Source organism: Nannospalax galili, unplaced genomic scaffold (assembly GCF_000622305.1).
Source record: "Nannospalax galili isolate Female #2095 unplaced genomic scaffold, S.galili_v1.0 scaffold902, whole genome shotgun sequence".
Taxonomy (NCBI): domain Eukaryota; kingdom Metazoa; phylum Chordata; class Mammalia; order Rodentia; family Spalacidae; genus Nannospalax; species Nannospalax galili.
This window is the reverse complement of record NW_008347814.1, coordinates 1,467,393-1,494,128: the sequence shown is the minus strand read 5'-3', so window position 1 is coordinate 1,494,128 and position 26,736 is coordinate 1,467,393. Positions and strand designations below refer to the sequence as shown.

At 42.6% G+C, this 26,736-nt stretch overlaps 1 protein-coding gene across 1 annotated transcript in view; it reads right to left on the bottom strand.

Moving 5' to 3' along the window:
- Window positions 1-446: 446 nt before the first annotated feature.
- Efl1 (elongation factor like GTPase 1) overlaps window positions 447-26,736 on the bottom strand; it is a 144,666-nt gene continuing 118,376 nt past the window's right edge. The window contains exons 18-20 of the mRNA XM_008844450.3: window positions 17,333-18,312; window positions 6,833-7,017; window positions 447-791 (exon numbers count right to left, since the gene is read on the bottom strand). Coding sequence (XP_008842672.1) covers window positions 603-791; window positions 6,833-7,017; window positions 17,333-18,312 — 1,354 coding nt within the window. The 3' untranslated portion in view covers window positions 447-602. The remainder of the gene's footprint in view (window positions 792-6,832; window positions 7,018-17,332; window positions 18,313-26,736) is intronic.

The window sequence follows — 26,736 nt, the reverse complement described above, 5'->3', positions numbered from 1 at the left end:
TATTTAGGAAGGAGCAGCACACTTTCTCAAGGAGCGTGAGGCACAGGGCTAATGCTGATGTTTGGGCTGTTTCACCAGATACGCTGTCAGATGAAACTATAACTGCCTTGGTTTACCTCGGTAAGCAGCAGCTGCTCTCTCTGGTCTCTCCCAGTGGGCTCAATGCTGTGATCTGATGAATGAGATGCTCACAAGAGATGTTCATGGGGAGGACGTGCTTGGCTCATGGGATATGAAGACTGGTGAGGGCGAGCCGAGCAGCTGCTCAGGGCAGAGGGATGTGCCCCACCTATGGGGTCTGCGAAGCATGTCCTTAGCACCCGGGGCACCCGACACCAGAACACATCTAACTGCTAGGGGTGGTGGTGATAACTCCACAACATGATTACTTTTTGCCTTGAGCTGGAATCAACTAAAGAAACACTTTGAAAATAGCTTCTCCAACATTGTCTTTAAAATATTTATATGGATCAAGTTTATTGAAAATGAATACACAGAGATAATTTATCAAAAGGAAATTTCCCAGATTAGACCCTTGATGATACTTGTTAATTCATTAAAAAGGGAAGGTGATTCCACTAGTAGGGGCACAGTATCTTCAGCTACTTATTTTTGCTGAGTGTTCTCTGCTTTTCTGCATGTTCCACAATCTTTTCTTCCACATAAAGACCCTTCCGCTTCCGTACCGCATTCATGTACTTCCGGGCCTGGTTCTCGGAATCTGCCTTCTCCCCAAAGTGAAGGTACTCCTCTTCAGTTGTCGGCACCCAGAAGGGGTCACTGGGAATGACCTTGTGGAAGAAGGGGACAGAAGGGTTATGCAAATGTTTATATTCCATTAGTTCAGTAGTGAACAGGTAATCCTCCTAGGAACAGTAACAGACCAATATGAAGAATCACGAGCACTATGAACAACGGAGGCAGAGTCAACAGAGCCTGTGTTTACAGAGAGCCACTTCACAACACAAGAAAGTAAGAAAACCATTCCTCTTCAACTAAAACAAGAAAGCTACCCTTCGGACCAGGATACATCTAGGTGCATCTTCATTCATTTTGCCTTTGTCTTCAACAAGGATCAACATATGTGAGCACAGTCTTGTTCTTATGACAGGGTCTCATGCTAGCCCAGGATGGACTGGAACTCACTATGTAGCTGAGGATGACCTTGAACTTCTGATCTTCTGCCTCTACCTACCCTGATTAAGAGGGGTGTGTTACCATGTCTGGTTTGTGTGGTGCTGAGGATTAAACCCACGGCTTTGTGTATGAAGGGTCCAGTTTTGTTGGGACCTCCACTACAGATGTTTGAGGTTGACTCACTTTGTTTCCTAGAGGCTCCTGAGACTGTAATTGGTATAACCAACATCTTCCCTCAGGTGGACTTCCCTCCTTTTCAACCTCAGCTCTGGTTGACCCTGTACTACGTACTGGGACACCCATGTTATTCGTGTCTGACCTCGGCAGGGTCTCAGCTTTCATGTTTACCACTCCCACAGCTCTGTGGATATTGTGAAGCCACCCACCTTAACATGCCAAAGAAATTCCAAGGACAGGAGAGTCGGAATGGGGGAAGAGCAGCCCACTGTAGCTGCTCAGTTTGGGACCTATAGAAAGACTCATCTCAGCTACAAAGTGGGACTAGAGGTAGAGGTGCCTCCTCTTCACTGGCTCACCCAGCACCTGGCTGCCTAGTGTGAGGAGGTATTTTTTTTCCAACTTAACAGCTGGAATTGTACACCATCCTCTAACTCACAGGAAGGCACCAGGTGCAAGCTGTTGCTCTAGTCATCACACACACACACACGCACACACACACTCAGGTATGCACACATGCACACACACACCCACACTCACATGCATACACCCCTAGAAAAGCTCTAGGAGCTTCATTTCATGTTTTTGTTTGATTTTCACTATGATTCTGTCCAGCAGCTGGGAACCACCACATCCAAAATAAACCTCTTCTCATCACGCCTTCCTTAGCAGGGTGAGGGCACTCCATCTCCCCCAGGGTAATCTCAGGATTAAGTGGAGATCTTGGGGTTGTGCTGACATACATGTACCAAAGCGTTGGTTGGGAATGTTTTTCCTTCTGTGTCTGTTATTAGCTCCTTTTCACAGAAGGGTAAAACTTAGAAAGAGAAATTATGAGATTGCTGACTTCAAAGGTTTCCTCATGGAAAATGCCTATAATTTTATTTCCTCTATTTTTGAAGCACTTTCTCTCAAAAGCTCTTGATTGTAAATTATATGGTGTGCTGAAACACAAATGTAAAAAAAAGTGTCTTGGAGAGAGAAGCCAGATCTCAACAAGCGCATTATTTCTAAACCCAACTATGGTGGGAAAGTGGAGACAGCTAAGAAATATCAGATCAGTGACATTTAATTACAACGTAGTTTAAAAAACTTTCAAAGACAGGAGGCTTTGGAAATAGGACCATGACTGGTGGCAAGATAAGGAGAGAAGGATGGTGTTAAAAACTGGAAAGGGCTGGGTGTGGTGGCCATACCTTTAATCCCAATACTCAGGAGTTAGAGGCAGGCAGATCTCTGTGAGATCAAGGCCAGCCTAGTCTACACAGTGAGTTCTAGGCCAGTTGTGGCTACAATGGGACTCTACCTCAAAAACAAAACAGCAACAAACAACTGGAATAGAACATTTCTTCACAAAAATTTTCTCTAAAATTTTTATTAATAGATTGATTTTAATATTTTATGTATATGAGTGTATTGCATGCATACATGTAAGTGCACCCGTGTTGTGCAATGCCCATGGAGGTCAGAAGAGGGTGTCCGATGCCCTGGAACTGGAATCACAGATCGTTGTTAGCCGCCATGTGGGTGCTGGGAATCGAACCCGAGTCTTTTGCAAGAGCAGCCAGTGCTCTTAATTGCCAAGCCACTTCTCTAGAACCTAACAGACTGGTTTTTATTGACAGTCTGCAGCTAAACTGGATGCTTTTACAAACTATTAAGCATATAAGTTCAAAATTTCATACTTAAAAACAGTTCTGAGATAAGGAAAGTGAAAATGACCATGGCTTTCATGGAAGGAAACTCAACCTACTGGTAAACCTTTGCTGTTTTTATAGTAGCCATCCCTCAGTGTCTATTCTCCTGTTTCTGTAGTGACAGATGGACACATGTGGGTTTAGGGAGCACAGGGATACTTCCATTGTAAGAGCCAGAGAGGCTTCACAAATATTCTGTCCCGGCTACTACTACTTAACCCTCATTGAAAGCAGCCACAGAAAATAAGTGAGTTGGTATGGCTATATTCTAATAAAGTTGTATTCATCTAAACAGACAATGGGCAGCAGATCTCGAACTCCTGACCTAATTAAAGACTACATTTCCCAGCTTCCTTGTCAGTAAGATGTGGTCACATGATTGGTACTGAGTAAAGGGATGGAGATGAAGCAATATAATCAAGATTCAGGGGGGCTGGAGACATGGCTCAGCAGTTAAAAGCACTGACCACTTTTGCAGAGAACCTGGGTTTGAATCCTAGCACCCACATGGTGGCTAACAACTGTCACAGTTCCAGGGGATCCGACACCCTTGTCTGACCTCCATGGGCACTGCACAACACGGGTACAATAACACACATGTAGGTAATACACTCATGCACATAATATAAAAAATTAATTATAAAAAGATTCAGTGTGCATTAAAGGGGAAGGTATGTGCCCTCTTCCTCAACCCCAACCCCACTAGGGCTAGGATGCAGATGTGATGGGGAATGGTGGTTGGGAACAGTGACTGTGACCATCAGGAAGCCAGGATGAGTCTGGATGGTCACCCTGAGCTATGTGCCATCTCTGCACTGCCTCCTCAGACTGGGAGGAGAAAACACCTTCTGCCTGCGTGAACCACTGGATTTCAGGGTGCCTCTTCCATAATACATAAACCAATTAGAAAATGAAGGGAAAATTTTTATAATTGTTTTGAGTGTGTGTGTGTGTATGTGTGTTTTGCATAAATATGAATGTATGGGTGCATGTGGAAGCCAAAGGAGGACACTTGGCGTCTTCCTCCATTGTTCTCCACCTTACTGCCTTGAGATAGGGCTTCTCACTAAAATCAGAAGCTTGGTGTTCGGTCTAGGTTGGCAGGTCAGTGAACTCCCGGAATTTGCTGGTCTCTGCTCCCCAGTGCTTGGATGACAGGCATTTGCAGCCCGCCTGGTGATGCTGGGGATTGGAACACAGGTTCTGATCCTCTTACCCACTGAGTCACCTCTCCAGCCCCATTCATAAACATTTAAATAGGCTCAATAAAATCACTTCCAAAGGAGAGACTCAGTATAAAATGAATTCTTTTTCTAGGCCTGGTGGTGTTCACATGTAGCCTTGGCATGTGAGAAGTGGAGGCTGGAGGATCAGGAGTTCAAGTCCAGTCTCAGCTACACAGCAAGTTAAAAGGCCAACCTGGGACTTGAAACCTACTCCCTGAAAACCCCCTTCTTTCCCTGCCATGAGATTCTAAAACAAAAATAGACTATATGAACTCAGATGCATCACTCTTCCAATAATGATGCCAGCCTAACAGCTCTGAATGCTTTTTTAGGCCTCTGCTTACAGACAGTCCCAGGTCCTGTGTACCCAACACCCTCTTTGTTCAGATCAGAGACACTGTAACCCAGTTTTCAGTGCCACTGTTGATCGAGGACACCCTTGTGAGAAGGACAACTTGTCTGTAAGACATCAGAAGCCTGAGTTCTGAAAGCTGTTTTCAGCAAAGGCAGCAAGCAAGGCAGGAGGCATTCTACCTCTCAAGGTCATCACCCTCAAGTGGAGCGGCCCATTCAGTTATGAACAACAGTGAGGTGCATCACCCTGTCATCACACGCCTGGTCACCTGGCTCTGCAATGGAGCGCACTAAGGATGCTCCCACTGGGAACATCAGTAACACACACTATTTCTTACTGGTTTGTCCTTTATAAAACCAAAATACACTCATACACACAAAATAAAAATAATAAATATTTTAAAAAAGAATTAAAAAAAAAAAACAAAACCCAAGCCAAAAAGCTAGAATTCTGGATATATGAAAAATTACTACCCATAAGCTGAAGGTTAACAAGTAACATAATGTTTTGGGGCTTGTTTCTACATAATGATACAGAGATGACAGCTACTTGATAAAAGGCAGCAAATGAAAGACCATTCAGTATTCAAAAAGGTAAAATCAAGTAAAACTTCATAGAAAAGTCACGGTTAAAATACAGTTTGCACTGAGTAAAAAGAATGAAGCTAAATGCCAAGCATCAAGCCTGGTTCCACTGAACAACAAGGATGACGTTTTCCAGGGAAAGCGGACAAAGACCAGTGCGTTGGACCACAACTTCACACGCATGAATTCAGAAGGGATGGCTGAACTGAAGTCAAAGGGCACCTGGCCAAAGCCAGATTCTCCAGTCCCACCTTCCTTTCTTTACCCGTTTATTTGATTATAAATTTCATTTAAAAAAGAAAGGCCTTCCTCAGCTATTTTTATCATTCATTAATCACCCAAACTTAAGCTCTCCATTTTAAATGTCCTAGAGAAAGGACATCATCAAGCTGAAGAATGCGGGAGAAAAGAGGACGGTAAATAGGAAACAATCTTCCTAGCAGCAAAGCTACCAACACAAGGCTGGGGGTGAGATATCGGACACGTCTTATGTCAGGGCAAAGTCTTCTCACACTTTTTCCAAATAAGTGGCAGAGTTAGTATGTGAGCGCAGGCCTAGATGACATCACTGCTTTGTCCTAAATGACAGACCTTCCCAGTAGATGTCAATGTGAAGTTACTTAGGTTTCCAACAAAGAGGGACAACGAAACTGCTTTCTTGAAACAACCTCTCTACATCTTTTGTTTAAAAAATTTCTTGGGGGCTGGGGAGATGCCTCCGTGGTTAACAGCACTTGCTGTGCTTGCAGAGGACCTGTGATCAGTTCCCAGAAGTCATATAGTGGCTCACAAACTCCTGTAACTCCAGTTCCAGAGGACATGATCCCCTCTTCTGGCCTCTGTGGGCACGAGTCACACAGGCAGTACACATGTGTGCATGCAGACAAAACATTCATACACATAAAATAAAAATAAATGAATGTTAACTTCTGTTTCCAAGTTAGGCTTTCTCTTGGACACAGCCCACTGTTCTGCTGGGCTGGCCTCTGCTCCTGCCAGCCCTTCTGACCAAGTGTTCTTTGCTGGTTAATGGCTACTTTTTCTTTAAGGATCTCTTCAGGAAGGCTGGCCTGACCTTCCCACCTTGTCAGGACTGAACGCTGTTCACAGCCGTCTTATCTTCCCTGTAGTGCCAGTCTATGAAGTGTGATTGCTGGTAAGATCTTTCTCTTCACCTGCCATTGCCTACATGACAAGGGAGAGAGTTCTGATGACCCACTCGGCGCCTCGCAGGGAAGCCACAGAACTCATCTCCAGAAGAGCCGGTGACTACATAGGACGAAATACAGCTCCCCACTGCAAATGGCTCTGCTCCCCTCCAAATGCAGAGGTATCTATCCAACCCTTGCTGGAAAAAAAAGCTCCTTAAAGTTTCACTTCTCAAAGGTCTATGATTTTCTTTTAGAATCTAATATATATCTTCAAAGGGAAGGGGAAGGATTACATTTTCTGATTTCCATTTTATAAAAAGAAAGGAGGATTGTGTTATCAGTGAACTACACCCTGAGGATGCTTGGTCTGGACAGAGGAAGCCACTGCTTTCTCCTGCCCCTTTGCCATGCTGTTGAAGGCCAGCAGTGTAGTCAGTTCCATTTCACTCTGGCCTGTTCCAAGGCAGGAGGGGGCGCAGATGAAGAAGGGGTGGGGATGTCTCACCTCCCAGTGGCTGAACACCAGCTGTGGGCTGGCCAGGCCGCTCGTCCTCTTCCTGATCTCATCTGCAAAGCCGAAGCTTTCGGCCACAGGCAGCACAGCCTTGATGATGAACATGTCAGTTCCTTCCTTCATTTCTTCTTGAAGCACTCGGCCTTCTCGCTTTGACAAGACAGCGTAGACTCGGCCTGCAAAGCCAAAAAGACTTTAAATTCATTGGCTGATCATGACTTCATTCAAAGCAGGGATGATTTACACATGGAGTAATGATGCTTTGGCAATTCAAATTGTTCTCGGTAATTCTGATTTACCAAACCATGCATACCTAATGCTGATTTAAAAAGATCAAACTAGAAAAAAAATTACACATTAAAGAAAAATGACAACAACCCAAACTGTATCCTCCAATGACAATTCCCATAACATAGCTTGAGAAACAAGAGACTTTGAAAATTATAAACCGAGTTATCTTTGGGTATGAATTCCAATGAGAAGAATGTGACTGGGTTCTTATAATTATTAAAATATATTACTAATTAGGGGTATTTTTAATATGACAAAAATGATAAGGACAGGCCATTTGAGCTGAATATGTAACTGGTACAGTAGCATTTTTATACCAAACAAAAACATATAGACACATATGTAAATGTTGGCTTATAGTTTTCTTAAACTGATAATATATAAGTGGCATTCGACATGAGAGTCTTACTCCCCTGGAAACAGATAATGTTTGGAATCTTTAATGTCTGGTAACTATCTCTAGTGCCACATCACAAGAATTCTAGCACCCTCTCTTGGCTGACACCTGTAATCTGTCTTTAGGTGCAATGCAGTCTCCCGCTCAGGAGGGACACATCTTGCCCTCGGGATGACATTCTGCATGGATGCTTCTGTGCTGAGTATCCTTTCAAGTACCAAGCACAGCTGGATCTGCGGTGCACAGGGATAAATGGAAACTCACAGGCGAGCCTGAAGAAGTAGCTGCAGCCAGCAGGCACTTTCACTGAAGCCTCACCTTCCACCCACTGCCTAGAGCAGTTTTCATTGCAGAAGTGATGATCTATGCAGTCGGTTCTGATGTGGTCACTGCTATTCACTCACTTCTGTTTCTTAATCCAGGAACTGAGGACACAGAACAACTCTGACTCTTACTTTTCTCTCTGCTAGTCGTAATTAGGAAGATTCCCTCTGCTGGTCGTAATTAGGAAGGATAAATGGAAACAAATGGCAGAAAGTGCCAGAAGCCTTGAGGACTGATCCTCCTGTGTGATCCTCTCCTCGTCTGCCCAGCTGCTACCCCATCCTCCTTCCCCTCCTTCCACTTCTGAAGCAGGCAGCTTCCAATCTCTTCCTCAGATGTTCTTTGATGCCTGTGTTCTTCCTGCTGCCCTGGCTCTACTGAAACTACTTTCCTGGCATTCTATGCTAAGTTTCTTGTTCCCAACCAAGGCCTCTCTCCATCTCCCTCTGCGTGACTTCTCCACAGCACACAAAGCTACTGATGGTGCTGCCAAACCCTCCTTGCATCCCTGGCCCTTGGACCACCGTTTGTTTCAGTAATTCCTGAAGATGTAACTTCTTCCTATGAGCATTCTTTGAAGCCTCATACTCTTCTTTGAACAAACTCTCCCCTTAGAGAGCTAATTCAGATATCATTTGTGTGGCGCAAGATAGCTTTGTGCAGAGACTCCCAAGACCACTCCTGTACCAGGCCTCTCGCCCGCTCTCCACCCCATGATTACAATGCCTGTTGGGATATCTCCACTGTGGAACCCAACTTCCTTCTAAACTCATATCCAAGACACCATGACCCACCACAGGAGACAAACCAGTTACTGCTATCATTAGCACAGGGCATGTCAGTTACAGAATCACAGAGCAGTGGCTGGAAGGGAAAAGCAGGTGCACAAGTCCAACCAGGTGAATTTGGCATGTGTACCTTAAAATTTACTTGCTCCCAAGTAGCCTATCCATCTCTGAACAGCACTATCAGAGCACTAAGCCTCAGACTTGTTCCCTTGAAGTATTTACCCACCAGGCCTAGTTTTATCAGGTGGGACACGTTGGATCCCTCTTCTACAAGTGAGCCTTTTACCCACTTGACAGCGATCTGGCCCTCTCCTCTCAGGCCCAGCTTTCTGTGACAGGCCCTCAATTTTCCAGGGCCTGTATCCCAGCCACATCCCTTCTTGAGCCACTACGGCTTACTTACCTGCCTCTTACACAGCAGTACTTCAGGAGCAGTTTGAAAACCTCTGAAAAAACCCAACAATTACCTACTAATTTCCATTCTGCTACAGACAGACAGACAGACAGATACACACACACACACACACACACACACACACACACATTACCATATTAGCCAACATGTGTGAACTAGCAATCTTTACTTTGCTATCTCATGCTAAGAAGTTTATTAATTTTTTTTTATTTTGAGACAGGGTCTCCCTGTAGCCTGCTGGCCTGGAACTTGCTTTGTAGACCAGGCTGGCCTCCATCTCACAGAGACTGACCTGCCTCTGCCTCCGAAGGGCTAGTTTTAAAGGTATTTTTAATCTTTAAATTCATTATTGTATGAGTGTGTGTGTGTGCGTGTGTGTGTAGGAGGGGCATGTGGGCATACATATGCCACAGCATGCCTGTGGAGGTCAGAGGGCAGCAGGAGTGGGTTCTGTCCCTCCACCATGGGTATCAGGGAGAAACAGGCCATTAGGCTTGCATGGCAAACCCTTTCTGCCTGTTGAGCCATCTTGCCAGCCCTGTTAAGTTTTGCGTGTGTGTGCGTGCACATGTGTGTGTATGCTGCTGTGTCATGTAGTGGTCAGAGGACAACTTCAGGTGCTGGTCCTTACTTTCACCTTGTTTGAGACAGGGTCTCTGCTGTTTTCCTGCTATATACAGCAGCCTAGTTGGCCCCTGGGCTTCTAGGGACTCTCCTTTCCCTGCTCCTATCTCCCATAGGAGTGGCAGGATTACAGATGCTTGCAGTACACATCTGGCTTTTGCATGGGTTCTGAGAATTCAAGCTCTGATCCTCAGGCTTGTAAAGCAAGCACTTATACCAATGAGTCATTTCCCCAGCCCCACATTCTATGAAAAGTTTTAAAGTAGTCTATGGAAAATGAATGCTAAGCAACAGAGGTAAGAAAGAATGGGGAAATTGGGGCAAATGGGCCATGATGAGGGGCTCCCTAAGGATAAGCTGTCTGCTGCTGTGGAGGCGGGCAGTTCCTCCCATCCAGGGGCCAAGACAGCAGCCAGGGATCAATACCTCTAATTGAAACTGAATATAATTAATCATGTACTTTTGAACCACTCAATTTTAATTCCAGTAAAACTACATCCTAAAACCAGGCTATAGTGATGGATCATTGAACAGAGGAAAACACTGCAATAAGACTTTCCATAGTCACTGGGCTCCCGTGACAGGTGAAACATTCAGATGCCCTCTCACCTTGCCTCTGCTGCCATTAGAAAATCAACAAGAGTTTCTGACCCTATGGCTGCTAACTGTAAAGATTTTGCTACTCCTTCACTGGGACTGGGGCAGCAGACTGGTTTTTCCTTTGTTCACGTACTTTTAGAAACATCATTGTGTTGTATGGAAGGCATTAGGGAAGAATTCTTCAGGGGGGGAAAAAAAGCAACAAAGTTAACTGGAATGGGTCTGCTCATGGCTCAACTCTTAATGACTGTATCTGTACCATAAGCTTGGCAGGTACTATAACTTTAGCTCCTTAAATATCAGAGCCTCTAGCTCTGAGAGCACAACCTGCACTCCTCTGTAGCTAAGGCACACTGCTCACAGCCCACAGTGCATGTTGAGGGTTTCCCACTTAGAGCCGCAGCTCCTTCAGCCTAGAATAAGTCCTTAGTCCAGCTACATTCCAGTTCTTTTCAGATTCAAGGCCACTCAAAAATCAACCTGCCCCACGGAGTTTGATACCCAAAGCTAACAAAACAAAGCAAAACAAAACAAAACCCCTTTCCATGTCAGTTCCTTTGAACACACTACAGCATTGCAGAGTCACACACATTTTCTCCTAATGTAACAGCTACAATTAATCTATAATGGTTAAAGACAGAAAGCATAAAAAGTATGTTGTCTTTTTCTGAACCTAGGAAAAGAAGCAGCTGTTTACAAGATTGTTTTCTCTTATAGTAAAGATGAAACAGTGAATTTCCAAATTGAGGATGATGGGGCAGTAAATTGTAGCACAACAAATTGATAGGAATTATGTAGAGGTTAAAATGAAAATTATGAGTGGTCAAATGGAAGATGCTGAGAAATAAGGAACATATAAAAGCAAAATGTTAAATTACTTCTATCATAAGGTCACAGCTGAACAAAATGTTCTATCAAGGAAAAGGATTAAATAAATAAATAATGTGGAAAATAAAAGACTGATTCCCAAGGATGATTTTTTCCTTTCATCTCAGGATTTTTTGTTATTGTTGGTAATACGTGGACTACCTTCAAACTCACACAGACAGACAGGTAGACACTGTGGGTATTTCTTACTCTTACAAACAAGGTCAGACTAAGGTTCTCTCCTTTGTTACAGAGGTACCAGAATGCTAAATCAAGCAGTAGACAGGATGAATGCAAGCTGTAGATCTGAGGGTGTGTGGGCTGGCTTCTACTGCACAGATGAGTTCAGCTATAGGAAGCTGACAATAACAAGCTGACCCAGCCTTGGTTGGAGGCCTTTAGTGGCTCTGCTCACTGCTTCATGTTTTCAATGTCACTATCAACAAGCTACAGATGCAGAAGGCACAAATCCGGAGGTGACATGAGGCTGGCAGGGTGACACATACACATAGAGAACCAGGCAAGAACTCCCATTCAACGAGACATTGCATGGTGTCAACTTCTATTTTGGGTTAACCAGCCTACCATCCAGGCTCAGAGATGGAACACTGAACAATCCCTGAAAACCAAGCAAGGATAAATTTAAGCTCAATAGTACCTTCAGTGTGTTGTGGCAACAAAGATACTGGCTGAACTTGAAATGATTCACACCAGCCAGGCCCATTTCAAAGTTTTATCACATTCAAAAGATCTATTTTGTCAACCTCAATTTCTCATAAAATTTCACTGGAAAACCAATGTGCTAAATTCAACTTCATTTTACTTTTTAATTGTTTACTATTCTTAAGCTTTGCCTTCTTAACTCATCTTTCAAGGTAAGAATCATGCCTGACCCAAGAACAAACACATATAGCTCAGTGTCTTTGTTGCTGACCAAATGTAAAAGAGCCTCAAATGTAGAGAAGGGGTTTTAAAGGTACACAGCAATACTTAGAAGGACTCTGACGTGTTTAAGTGTACATATTCTAACAATGCCAACACTGATTCCTACCTGTAAAAACAGGACATTAATCTGAAATATGAAGTCATTTTGGATGACCTCCAAATAGTTAGGCAGGAAGTAAAAAGGCTTTAGAAACACAGAAAAGTCTCTTCATTTCTTTTTCTAATTTAGGTTGAGAGTGAAAGAAAAAGAAAAACACATCAACAGCTGACTGTGTTGATGGGTGCTGGACTCTGGTGATTGGCTGTCCATGTCAACGAGCCCCTCAAAAGCTAGGAGAAAAGAGGCTAGGAGAAAAAGAAGATTCTCCAGAAACAGTAAAGAAAAGTAAAAAAAGGTAAAAAAAAATCCAGAAAGAATCAATACATAGCTTCATTGTAAGGTGGTGGCCAGTCAGTCTTGGATCGATGAATAGAATTGATTATTCTATCCAACCCACATACACGGTTGCCACACAGAGGACCTGGCAGACCATACAGTGGGGCTTAGCCATAAGCTAAGGCAAAGCCATACTCTACTCCAGAGAAAGATGAGTGCAGACAAATGGGGGTCAAAAAGGTTGGGGAACAGCATATGCTGGGCAGGTGAAGAGGGCCAGCACAAAGATAAAGCACAGGATGGCCACTGATATCTGAGGTATTGTCCTAGGGACTCTGTATCACACACAGGAGCTAGTTGTGTTTTTTAACAAATGAGAAAATGGACACAGAGGTGACCTAGGACTCTGAACTTGGGAAATGCTGACAACTGCCTCTGGCTTCATATGCTTTCCTGAAGACTTGTCTTCCAGCAGAAAGCAGAGAACAAAGGGCTAGAGCTGTGGCTCTGTGGGAGAGGACTCATGGAGATGATGGAATGCTACTGAAATGCTAAATGTAGAACTGATGGTGCTGTGGGGAGGAAACACAGGTGATCTACATGGATGGCGGACCTCAGAAAGATCATTTCAAATGCATAAAGAGAAAAGAAAAATCAAACATAAAAATCAGTAAGCTCTAGGATAACAGATCCTAGGGAGAGTAAAAAAGAAAAAAAAACAAAAAGATAATGAATGATCCTTATGAAAGACAGAGCCATACCTCCATCTCACGTCTATTTATGAGTACATTCATGGTGGATGGGAGGGGTTACTGATTAAAGATCTGTCCTCAGTGTGTCCGCAATGTGTCCGGCATGGTCACAGAAAGCTGAACCCACCAAAATAAAGGAGCTAAAGGCAGCACAAAGGCTGTTCCCATTGCTCTCAAACAAGGAATCAGACCTACAACCTGGACTAGCTGATGGAGTGCTCATGGGCAGCAAGAAAACACTGGTTCTGTATTCCTGTGTGACTCCACTCTGTCCAGCAGGGAGAATGGTGAGCAAACCACGGCGGGTGGAAGGCGTGCAGGAGCGAGAGCCATGGCGCTCAGGACAGCTGGGAAGTAAGCAGATGCCTGCCTTTCTCAAGTGGGTTCAAGAGTCCAGGACCAGGTAATGCTCATGGCGCTAAATAAATTTAACTTTTTGAGAAGCATGGATGATAGCATAGACGCCACACTACAAGTGAAAGATACCAACAACTTTCAAACAGCGGACTCCATAAACCATGAACTAGAAAGCCACATGCTATATTCTTGCAGAGTGTTAAAAGTTCATTACATCATATATGGCCACATTTATACAAGTACGAAGTAAACTTTGGAGACAACATGACCTTACTAACAGCAACCTAAGCTTTCCTTTTCTAATAACTGTAAGCTGGAAACCAGGACAATGTGTAAACACAAAGGACTGTGACTTCATTTAAACACTTGATTCACTGACCGTTGATTTACTTCTTGCAGACAAAAGAACACATAAAAAAAGAAAAAGGAATCAGTGTGTTGAGATAAAAATTCTTGCCATTAAAATAATAATCAAAGAAGAGTGCAAGAAATTGTGGGGGGGGCAAGGGAGGAATTGGAGGGGGACTGAGCAGAATGGAAATAATGCAAATATACTTAGGAAATTCTCAAAAAAAATTTAAAAGGCTAAAGGAAAATTAAAAGTTTTTTCCTTTTTTCCTTTGCCATTGTTCAATACTTATCACATAAAATGTAAGACAATTAATTACACAGACTTAGATTATTAGACCTGAGTAAATATAGGCGTTCACAAGACTATAATTTCTATAGTCCAGGCAATCACCATGGTGTGGACTCAGCTTTGGGGGGAAGAGTAGGAAGCTTATTTTTGAAAAGAGAAATGGGGCCAATCCCAACTCTGTACTTGTGTTAACAATTAGATTCAATCGCCAAACTGCGTGAGAAGGACACTTGCCGACATGGGAGGTGACAGTGTGTCTGTGCCCTGTACTGGCTGACGTTTTCAATTTGGCTATTTTGTTTGGGAAGGATGCTGACCAAATTCAAAGCACAGCAACTGAAATGGTGAAAGGTCACAAAACCATGGAAAGAGCTGGCAGAGCTGGAGGCTTCTGAACAAAAAACTAGGAACCTAACATTCTTCTACTACATAGAAGAGAGACAAATGTTCAAGTGGTTGCCCAGAAGGGGGCTGACTATGCTTAATGAAGGAAACATACCCTCTACTCATGGAAATGGCAGAGCTGCCCATTGGCAGGTTTACAAGTAGATTTGGTATGAGCATCTGCCAGTATCAGAGAGAACCCTGATGAACTCTGAGATGTCCTTCAAAGACTCGAAGGAATCAAAATCCTTTGACTTTTAACTCCCTTGCTTCCTTTTTAAGGCTCTCAACAGGGCTAGAGAGATGGCTCAGAGGTTAAGAGTGCTTATTATTCTTGCAGAGGACCCAGGTTCAGTTCTCAGCATACACACACACACACACACACACACACACACACACACACACACACAGAGTGACTGTCTATAACTCCAGTTCTAGGGCATCAGACATTCTCTTCTGGCTTTCATGGTTACTGAATGCATGTAATACACATACTACAAATAAGAAGGCACACACATACATATAAAATAAAAACAAATAATGCTCAAAAAAAGCTGTCAATGAAAATGTAGACTAACACCTAGGAATGGCCTAGCTAGGTGTTCTTCAAACCAACCTATAGATTGTATGAGGTAGTGATAAGGTATACCTCATCGAAAAAGGGTCAAGAGCCAGTTGTGGTGGTGCACACCAGTAGAATATGCTGAAGAGGTAGAAGCAGGAGGATCATGTGTTCAAGGCCAGCTTGGGCTACACCTTCAGCTGGGCATGGTGGCACAGACCTTTAACAAAGTACTTCAGAAGCAGAGGCAAACAGATCTATGAGACTGAGGCCAGTCTGGTCTACATAGTGAGTTCTAGGCCAGTTGAGGCTACAGAGAGGCCTTTTCTCAAAAACTAACAACACAACAACAACAACAACAAAAGGGTTGAGAATCACTGTGCATGCATCCCACACACTGAGATTCAGTGCATACGTCTTTCAGTAGTTGTATGACTAAATCTACAATTACTCTGGTTTTGAGATGCTGCTATGCTATACTCACGCACTTAGTTGGTCTCACGGGAGCTTTAGTGTGATGTAAAAAAAGAAAAAGTTTTTGAGGAAAAACAACAAAAAAGTTGAGGTTTCTACTTTTGGGAATTTAGCAGCAAAGCAAACTTACTCAGAATGTAATTAACCATATATTGACTTAAAGGACCTCAGGGCTAGAGGAAAGCCAATACTTTGGTCCACTTTCATCCTGTACTGTCTTCACCACTAAAAGTCCCAAGGTCCCTAGAGAATAAGAGATCTAGCATGTCCCAGCACTTTTTGAGGCATGGGGTTTGTGTTCTCACTTGAATTGTGACAACCTACAAGGTTTTATCCCTGCTCCCCCTTTTTTAATAGATGAAAACAAGCCTAAGTAAAATAGTATTGAATAAACACCAAAACAGCTACTAGGCTCCTAAGGTCTCCAACACTGCTCCTTTTAAAGAGGAAAATCAGAAACGGAGCTGATGTAATGGTTAGCAGTGAAGACATTTTAGAAAGCCTAAAGGATTCTTCTTTAGGACCAGAATTCATAACAGCCCCTTTGTGTTATGAGTACAAGAAGGGTACCCTGTTTGTGGATCACTTTTTTAAAAAATTTACTTTATTCTTTTTATTTTATGTGTAGAAATATATTGCCTGCATGTATGTGAATGCACCAGTGTCATGCAATGCCGAGGAGGTCAGAAGAGGGCATCAGATTCCCCTGGAAATGGAGTTAAGAATGGTTCTTAGGTGCCATGTAGGCACTGGGAATTGAACCTGGGTCCTCTACAAGAGCAGTCAGTGTTCTTAACTGCTGAGCCATCTCTCCAGTCCCTCGGCTGATCATTTTTAGGAGGACGTTGGCTATTAGGCTGATATGATTATTTACCTGGGGTAAAAATGCTGAAACAGGTCTGTATGATAACATGTACAGTAGTTAAACTGCAAGTATATCCTCCCTGACTGGACCTTCCACTATATTTAACTTGCTGAGAAAGAATTAGGGAAAACATTTCATACACAATGCTTAGAAAAAAAATTCAGAAAAAAATTTAACCAAGGAAGTGAAAGACCTCTATAAGGAAAATTTTAAGATACTGAAAAAAGAAATTTAAGAGGACTCTATATGGTGGAAAGATCTTCCATGCTCTGGACGAAGAACAGCATTGTGAGTGGCTTCCAGCTAGGAACACTCTCTGGCCCCATGTGTGAGGAACCCCTCATGGGGGTCTGCTTTGTTCTGGAAAAATGGAACCTAAATAAATCTGAGGAACAAGGAGCAAGTGATCAACAGAGCCAAGAGCACAGCAATCTGGTAGAAGGGGGACAGGGGGAAGATGAAAGCCCGCACAGTGGAGATGAAACCCAGGAGCAAGAGGGTGGCTGCCTCTGAATATTGTGAAGATCGCTATTCCACCAATAGTAACCTAATGCCCACCAATACCCCAATGACATTCTTTACAGAACCAGATAAAACCTGAAATTCCTATGGAAACACAAAAGACCACAGATAGCAAAAATAGTCCTATGCAGAAAAACAGACACACAAACCAATGTAACACAAGAGAAGTCTCAGAATGAACAGAGTTGGAGGCGTCATATTACACAACCTTAACCAGAGTTTCAACAAAATATTAAGTAGGTTTAAGATCTAGGATATGCTGCTATTACTCAGAGCATTTCTCCCTCTCTTCATCCTTCCCTCCTTACCGAGGACATCACTGGTGGCCATGATGTCGCACGTGTACATAGCTGCCATCAGGCGCTGAGGTTTCACCTGCAGTGCATAGCGACATGCTTCTTTCATGGTGGCAATTAGCTGCCCCGAGAAGGGTCCATAACAGTCGGTGACCAGAGATTCTCCTTTCTGTGAAGGTTTCTCCAAGGGCTCCGGGCAGCCACCCTCTTGCTCCTGGGTTTCATCTCCACTGTGTGGGCTTTCATCTTCCCCCTGTCCCCCTTCTACCAGATTGCTGTGCTCTTGGCTCTGTTGATCACTTGCTCCTTGTTCCTCAGATTTATTTAGGTCCCATTTTTCCAGAACAAAGCAGACACCCATGAGGGGTTCCTCACACATGGGGCCAGAGAGTGTTGCTAGCTGGAAGCCACTCACAATGCTGTTGCCAAAATCTCGGAAACGACTGGCTTCTTTGGATTCTCTGCCAGCTGGGCCTGTCCACACTGAGTTCTGAAAATCTTCACTTCTACTAACTAATATGTTGGGCCCACATTTCCTTGGACCAAAGGACCAGATGTGGTCAACAGTGTTCCTCCATTTTCTCCCTGTCAGGTGTAGCTCTAGTTTTCTTTTGAATTCCCAAATTTTCTCTTGGGTCTTCTGATGAATCATCTGAGTATTTCTGCCCTCATTCAAAGAGGATGTCAGAAGCTCCATGGAACGAATCAAATCGCTGTTTTCTTCCAAAATCTGAGTGATTTCTTCTGGAAGGGGTATGGCTCGAACACTAAGTGTGGCAAGTTTATTGGGGGTTGTGATGGTGATCAGCCCATCAGAATCAACTTGGATTCCTTCTGGGATTTTGCTTTGCTCTTCTTTCGTTTGGTGAATGACAGCAACTTTTTGTTGTCTGCCTATTTCTTCATTGACCATGTCAACTTTTGGAGGCTTTGTGATTGTTTCTCTGAATGGAATAATGGGTTCAGATACACTAATGTGGATCTTTGCAAACCTATAAATCCAAGAAAAATGACAGGTTCATAATCAAAGCTTTGTATTAACAGTGGAGAAAGTACAAAACACAGGAACATAGAAATCATTTTCTATGGACAGTCTGTAATTTACATTACATCTCAATTCACAGGGTGCTTTCATTTCCGCCTGAAAAGACGACCTCGATGGGAACATCCCTTCAGGGAGCTCTCTCTGCTCATACTGGAATTTCACTGCCTTGTTCATTCTCAAGATACATAAGCCATCTATTTAGGTAAGAACATTTTGAGTGGAAAATAGTGTAATAAGATTTGACATATGAATTCTTTAAAATAAAATCTGCCAACCAAAGAGTCTGGAGAAGAAAAGTCCAGTGATTACAGCTCTAAAGAGACAGACTCATCGACTTTCAAAAGCGCCTCAGATCCAAACACTACATTTGCTTTGCTAATAAGTCTCACAGTGGAGCAGCATGATCCAGGAGCTTGTCCAGACCAGCACTTCACCATGAACTCTGCAGGGACAGGGAGTTCTGTATCCTCTCTGTGTCGAATGTACACTGGAAATGTGGTTAGCATAACTGAAGAACGGGATTTTAAATTTAATTTATATTTAAGTAGCTATATCATGGCTGAGCATTTGAATGTGACTAGTATGACTGGGGAACTGAATTTTAACTTCATTTGATTTCAACTAATACGATTTTTAAGAACCCTCATTTGGGTCCCATAATTTCCCATCGGCAGTGGCTGTGGTATTAGATAATACAGGGCTTGAGCCTCCCCTGCCCCCCGGCACCAACACCAGAAAGCCCCCCTTTTTACACAGTATCAAACTTAGTTTCTTCCCAATCAGTTAAAGGCTCATGCCGGGCAAAGGACTAGAAAACGGCATGGACTGACACTGAGGCAATTGCGAAACAGGGCAACCTTTCTTCTTTTCTGTCTAAGCCATTGTCAGTTCACACTAAAGCTTCTCTCTCTCTCTCTCTCTCTCTCTCTCTCTCTCTCTCTCTCTCTCCCTTTCTCCCTCCCCCCCCTCTCTATGTATATACAAATATATTACATGGACTTTAGGGATCTTAGAATGATGGCTTTCCTGGGAAATTTATTCTACAAGGAAACTAAACACTGAAATGCTGACAGCTCATTCTAGGATTCTTTGTTTTCTATATGGCTCACAAGTATTTTATGTTATGCCCTTTGCTAAATCTGGAAACAATAAATGATTTCTTCTAAAATGATACCCCAACTGATTTTAGCATACAGAACCTGAAACTGATTATAATGTGAAGAAGAAAATTAACAACAACAACAACATAGCAAAAGGTTACTTCTAAGAGCTATGGCTGCCAGTGTTTTCACTTTGAAGGATTAGTCAATTTCAATTCTACACATCCTGTCCCAGGATGCAGAAGGTGGATGTCTGCCTGACACTGTGCCAAGTTAAAGTCCTTTGATACTTAAATAAGACAGCACAGATAGACAGAACTAAAGAATTACCAAAGAATGCAGATAGCAAAGCAAGATAAAATAACATGAAAAGTAACAGAGTATATTTGTGCGCATGTGTTTTGTTTTTTGATTATCACATACTACAATGAGCTACCATGCCAGGTGCTTTACATGTGTAATGTCTTTACTAGGTCCTAATATTCTCATTTTGTAAAGAGAACCAGGTATGATAACTGAATACATTTTCCAAATGGCTAGAGAGTAGAGGCCCTGGATCCCCATGTAAGTCTGACCTCAGAATTCACTCTCAGCCACTGTGCTGCAGTGAAAGCTTGTACTCAACATGTTAAATGAAAAATTCACAATGCTAAATAGCTTCTATCATAGGTCATAATTTATATTAGACCTGTTAATACAATTAAAATTATAACACAAAACAATGTATACTCAAAATGTCAAATAAAGTAACCTATACAATCATCATTTAAAATGCCAAACTGCCATTCAATAAAATTCAATATTCATTCTTGATTTAAAAAAAAAATGCACTTAGGAATCTTAACATAAATGGCCATTTCAGCCTTGACTGGGCCCAAATAATCAATATAGTTTTTTTCTTAGGCACATAATTTTTCACATTTCACAGATGGAGAATCTAATTGTTAACACATCATTTTTAGTGAGAAATTCTTGCTGTGAGAAGCTTGGGGGTGAAACTGCAGTGTGGGTGCTGAGTTCTGCATTACCTCAGGCCCTTGAACGGGCACAAGCTTGCTCTCTTCTTATGCCCACTTGGGAGCTGCTGAAATAGTGCTGTTAAAAATCCAAATCATTCTTTGTTCATATGACTAGAAAAGAGCCAAATTCACATTAGAGCTCCTCCATTATTATGCATAAAAAGCATGTACTGAAACTCACAATTTGATGTGGTTAGATACCACTTAGTCTTTATTTTGAACAACAACAAAAAGTATCATGATAAAATTCTGTTTTGAGAATTCTTGTAGGCTTTTAAAAATGACTTTGACTTAGGTATAATAAACATATTATACAGGGAGGCAGCAGATGAATGTCTTTAGATGGTATAAGACTTGAATCTATCGATTTATTGAGGGTGGGTAGAAAGAAAATAAAATTACTGTTAGTGTTTCTTTTCTTAAAGAAAAAAAAATGTGAATCGCAATCTTATTTCTATGTGTCTGAAGCTGCGATGGCCAGAAATCTAAATGCCGTGCATATTTCATATATTGCTTTTAACTCTACCAAGGTGGCAGTCTAATTCTTATAAGCGGGCCTGGGGAGATGGCTCAGTTGGTAAAATGCTTGCTGTATAAGCACGAGGACCTGATTTTGGTTCCTAGAACTCATGTTAAAAAAAAGCCAATATGGTGGTTTGGGCTTGTAATCCCAGCTTTGCAGAGAAGAGTGAATTCCTGAGGCCTTCTGGCCTGCCAGCCGTGCCTCCTTGGCAAGCTCCAGGCCAAGTGAAAGTCCTTGTCTCATGCCCGCCGCCAACCCCAAGGTAGACAGCATCTGAAGAACGATACCCAAGGCCTCATATACACCCACACCCACAGCCATATACACACAAAATAAAATGGAAGCATGAATTCTAAGAATAAAAATCAGAAATAAACAAGTTTTAAAATTATTACTCAGAATATATGCTTTTATACTAAGAACATTCAAGAGAATCAGCTGGAAAGCTACTGAACTGAGAAAATACATCTTTACCAATACTCTTATCTTTGTATTAAAAGTAAAGTGAAAAACAAAAACAAAACAAACCCAATGAACTACTTTGGTCTTTCAAATTTCTGAGGTTCCAAGAAGTCTCCGATAGGAGCTGCTTACATGATTAAAACTGTTCCCTGCTGTGGAAGGAAGTATATGGCTGACTAACCTACAAAGCATCCCAGGAGCAAAGGTTCTTTAAATCTTGGTAATGTAGCTGTAACTTTGTTTAGTGAAGTTATTCTATAAATTTCCATTGTAAACAATATCACAATGCTTCCATTTAAAAGCTAGGGTTGTTTTCAGTTTTTGGTTGTTAATTCTCTTGCTAGGGCTGGGCGTGTAGCTCAAGGGTAGAATGCTTGCCTTAGTATTGGCACAGCCCTGCACTGCATCCCTAGTACCAAACAAAGCAAAAACCAAGTAGTTACTACCTAGGCATGGTGCCGTGTGCTTTAGTACCAGCTACTTATGAGGCTGAGGCAGGAGGATTGCTGGGCAATATAGTGAGACCCCCATCCTAAAACAAAAATGTTGCCAAGAACATTCATCTTGACACACACTTGCCCAGCTGTGTTGTGCATACCCAGAGAAATGGGAGATTTGCCAAAACATGGGAAGTGCCTATTTTCCTAGAAGACAACACAAACCCAGATTCCAAAGCCATGTACCAATCCATCCTCCTACCAGCTGTGTGGCAAAGTTATTGCTTTTCACCTCTTCTGTCACTTGACAATGTAACTTTAAAAACTTAACACTAGTAGGTATATACAGGCATCTCACTTCATGTGTGTATGTTCCTATGTGTATGCAGGTGCATGTGAACATGTCTGCACATGTGTATGAAGGCCATTGTTGTGCCTTAGGTGCCAGCTTCCTTGTTTTGGGGATCAGAGCTCTCGCCTGGCCTGGTAATCAACAGACAGGTGAGGTTGGCTGGCCAGCAAGCCTCAGGGACCCACCTGTTTCTACCCCAGCAGTGGGATTACAAGTGTATGCCACCACTCCTGGCTTTTTGATGTGCGTTTTAGGGGTCAAACTCAAGTCCTCAAGCTTGCAAAGTCCTTGTGCTGGACAGCTTGACACACCTGGGTAGAGGGGGCCTCAATTGTAGAACTGTCTCCACTGACTGGCCTGTAGCCATGTATATGGGGTATTTTCTTGATTGTTGAGTGATGTGGGAGGTCCTAGGCCAGGGGTGGGTGGTGCCACCCCTGGGCAGGTGGTTCTGTATTGTATAAGAAAGCAGGTTGAGCATAGGCCAGAGAGCAAACCAGTAGGCAGCATTCCTCCATGGCCTGTGCTCTAGCTCCTAGTTCCAGGTTTCTGCCCTGCATGCCTAACTTGGGCTCCCTGATGAACTGTGACCCAGGAAATGTAAGCCAAATAAACGCTTTCCTCCCCAAGATGGTATTGTTCAGAATGTTTTATCACAGCAAAGACAAACTAGAACAGTCCTTTACCAACTATCAACCCAACCCCTTACTTCGGCTGTAATTTGTATTAAATCAAGTACAAACAAACTGATTACATTTTCAAGTGTCTTTTTTGCCTTTAGGATCCTTTTGTGAAGTACCTATTCAAGTATTTTTAACATTTTCTTTTGGGCTGCAGTAATTGTAGGAGTTCTTTATATGTGAGGACATATGTTTGTAGGTTTACAAAAATTAAGAACTCTTGTGCTTGTTTTTTCACTCTCAAAAGTCTTTGTTGAATACTAACTAAATCTTCCTTGTAATTTATGCCTTTAATACCTAATTTTAGAAGCACTTCCTTACTGAGGTCACATAGGAATTTTTATAGTATCTTCTAAACAGTACAGTGTTTTTACTTTTCACGTTTTAATCTACAGCCCACCTAATACACATTTCTCAGTATGATATGAAAGAGAAACATCTACTTTTTTCTTTGTGGCTATCCAACTGGCCAGCACCATTTACTGAAAGAGCTGTCTTTTTCTTATTACTCTTCACTGCCACCCATTGCTGGAGTCTGTTCTAGTCCATTCAATTATCTGTTAATCTATATGGATCAGCACCACAGTCTTAATAACTATTAAAGATGTGATTTCTACTACATTGAGAACACCCACCTTCGTTTACTTCTTCTGTTATCATTGGTCCTTTGAATTTTCAAATCAGCTTGAAATGTATCACACACACACACAAACACACACACACACACACACACACACACACACACACACACACACACATACACACGAGGGGGCAGGGAAGGCAGGGACAATTTTTATCTTTCAAAGACATGCTCAAGCAGGCCCTACCTGATAGCCCACTCAGTATAAACCCATGAATGGATTAAAAACCACTGATGAAGTTAGTGGCCTTATGACCTAATCAAACTCCCAGCAGGGCCTCCAGCTGGGGACTAAGACTTCCAACAAATGCATCTTTGGGGGAAAATTTCATATTCAAACAAATATAGTATTATAAAATCTATTTTTATTTGGTTAGCTTTTCTAGGAATTTTGTAATTTCATTCAATATTTACTGACATGAAAGTACCAATAAGATTTTCTTATGATCGCTGGCCTACAACAAGCTCTTAATTTTCACATGAGATTAGGGTACTATAGAACATAATGACCCTGTTCCAACATCACTTGTTTCAGTTTTTTCACAGGTAAAGCAGCACATGCCATATTCATAAAGCACTGCCTGACTGGAGCAATGTACCTGCCCACTAACCCCTTAAGTACTTGCACTCTGACCAGCTGACCTCTCTGCTGACTACCCATATGCAGGGAGTGGGAGATTCTTTTCTTCTTGGGATCCAGTGTTGGGGAACCCTGCTGTTAAGGTCGGCTCCTTTCTCAACAGGGGCTTCCTGCCTGACTTACCTGGAAAGTGCCTCCAAGCAGAGATGCCTGACCTTATTCAGAACATGACCTTTGGCATAGTTACCTGCAATAAAACTAACCTTAGATTTTTCTATATGATAATTAGGCATTTCCCCATAGCCAGATGATAGGATCCCCCTACCACATGTAAATAAAGCATACTATGAACACCTATCAGCTGAAGCTTTGGCTGCTGCCTCCACACTATATTTTCCCTAACCCCCACTGAATAAACGGAGCTGTATCACTGAATCTGCCTCCCCGGAAGGGCTTTCTTCTGTCAGTGCTCACTGGCCGTCCTGACCCCATTAGTCGCTTCTGCTGCCTTTGTCCTCGTGGACCGGTGGCCAACGACCCACGAGGGGAGGGAGAGACCCCACAGCTGGCGCCCAACGTGGGGCTCCTGGAATGCACACAGTTTGTGAGTACCCCCTCTCTCCAAGAGGGTAGCGGCAGCTTTGCCTTAAGCCATCCCACCCTCGAGGATCGGCAGTCTTTCTTTTTCCTATCCCCTCCCCCCAAGAGGGTAATGGCAGCTTTGCCTTAAGCCCATCCCACCCTCGAGGATTGGCAGTCTCTCCTCTTTTTCCTATTTTTGGTCTGAGACTTTCCGTGGGACCGTTAAAGACGAAGGAGCAATTGAGGCTTTCTGATCACAGCTACCCCCTGATGTTAGCCAAAGGCTCTTAGCCCTCTTCACGGACCCCAACTGCCTGCACAGGTGTAGACAAGACCCCCTATCTATACATTTTTCTAATGCAAAAACCGGTAACGCAAGGACCAGTTAATTGCTCTTAGAGCCCGTCGCTGGATCTCTTAAATTTGCGGGCAGGCTTGCGCTGTGGACTAGGTGGAATCCCTTGAGGCTTTTGATCCTGGGCATGTTCCCCTAGGAATCAGCGTTTCATCCCCCCCTTTACTCTTCTGTCTTGAACAACACCCCTAGAAACATAAAATCCCCAAAGTTCTAAGGGATTTTCATACAAGCTTTGAATTCTACTTCTAAAATAACAAACTTCCTTAATCTGTTTTGTTATCTCGCCCCTGGGTGCTTAAGATCAAGCTAAACCAGTTAGGTGAGAATTTACATTAACCTGCCTCAGGACAAAAAGGCACTCAGGCTCCAAGTACCCCATAATGTAAACAAAAACAAAGGATTTAAAGCAGCCCAGTGGCCATGGAGCACTTAAAGAATTTAAGGCACTTGCTCCACAGACAAACGGAAAAAAGATTTTAAAAGCCATTTTTTCTGAAAACTTTTTCTTGGGGAAGGGGCTCATCAGAAAGGACCACCCCACGTGGAGGGCTTTCTCCTGTAGTCCTCCATGCCCCTGCAGGCTTCCCCTTGGGGGGACATGACTTCATGCCATGCGCACCCGGATGGCAGCTGGCTTGCACTGAGGGCGCGCATGTGCAGTGCTGGTTATGGCCTTTTCTCCCCCCTCTGGGGGCGCGCCACAGCGGCGGCTACTGCAGCCCACAGGAGACAAGCTACTACCAGCACATAGTTATATTTTTTCTAGTCCAGACTGACAGCCCTCTTCAAAGGACTTCACCATGTGAGTTAACAGTCTTGCCTTAGTTTAAAAGTAAAATATGGATAAACAATTTTAAAAACTTTTAGGCTAAAGAAAAACAAATGCCTTTTTGTATTAATTATATTGTTAAATTATCACGTGCTGTTTGAGCTCACTGAGACCCTGACTCTGGAGATGGGATTGGCCCTCCCACTTCAGATTCAACCTATTATATCAAGGTATGTTCTCCAAAACCTCAGGCTCAGGCTGGCCCCCTGACCCTGTGACAATTAAAGGAGAACAACAAAACAGCCTAAGAGTAAATACAGTGTACAGTTAAAAACAGCTAAGGTGTAAACTAATTACAACAGAGGGTACTACTGTCTATAGTAAAAGTAGTTAATGGGATTCTCTATTTGGTCACAAACACAGACTAATGTAAAATGTATGGCAAATACAAAAATAAATTTAACTATTTAATAAACAACAAGAAAGATCTTCTGCCTAGAATTCCTCAGTCAGTAACTAAAGCATCACAGTTTTCCTTAATTGATTATGCTAAAAGCTATAAACATCAATTTGATAATGCTTAAATATGTACCAGTTGCTTCTTTCCACCTCATCAATGTGTCCACCACAGCCATTCTGAGATGAGATTCTCATATATACATATGTATATGTATATGTATATATATGTATGTATATGAATATATATGTAAAGTACTGCTGGCTTTTAAGAGTTTTGTTCATATACATCTGATCAAAAAATTCACCAAGGTAATAGGTTTTGAAACTGGTTTGTTGTGACATTGTGTCTAACCACAGTATTTATTGTATGAGACTGTTGTGAATGTGTAGACTTGTGTTTAATACTAAGG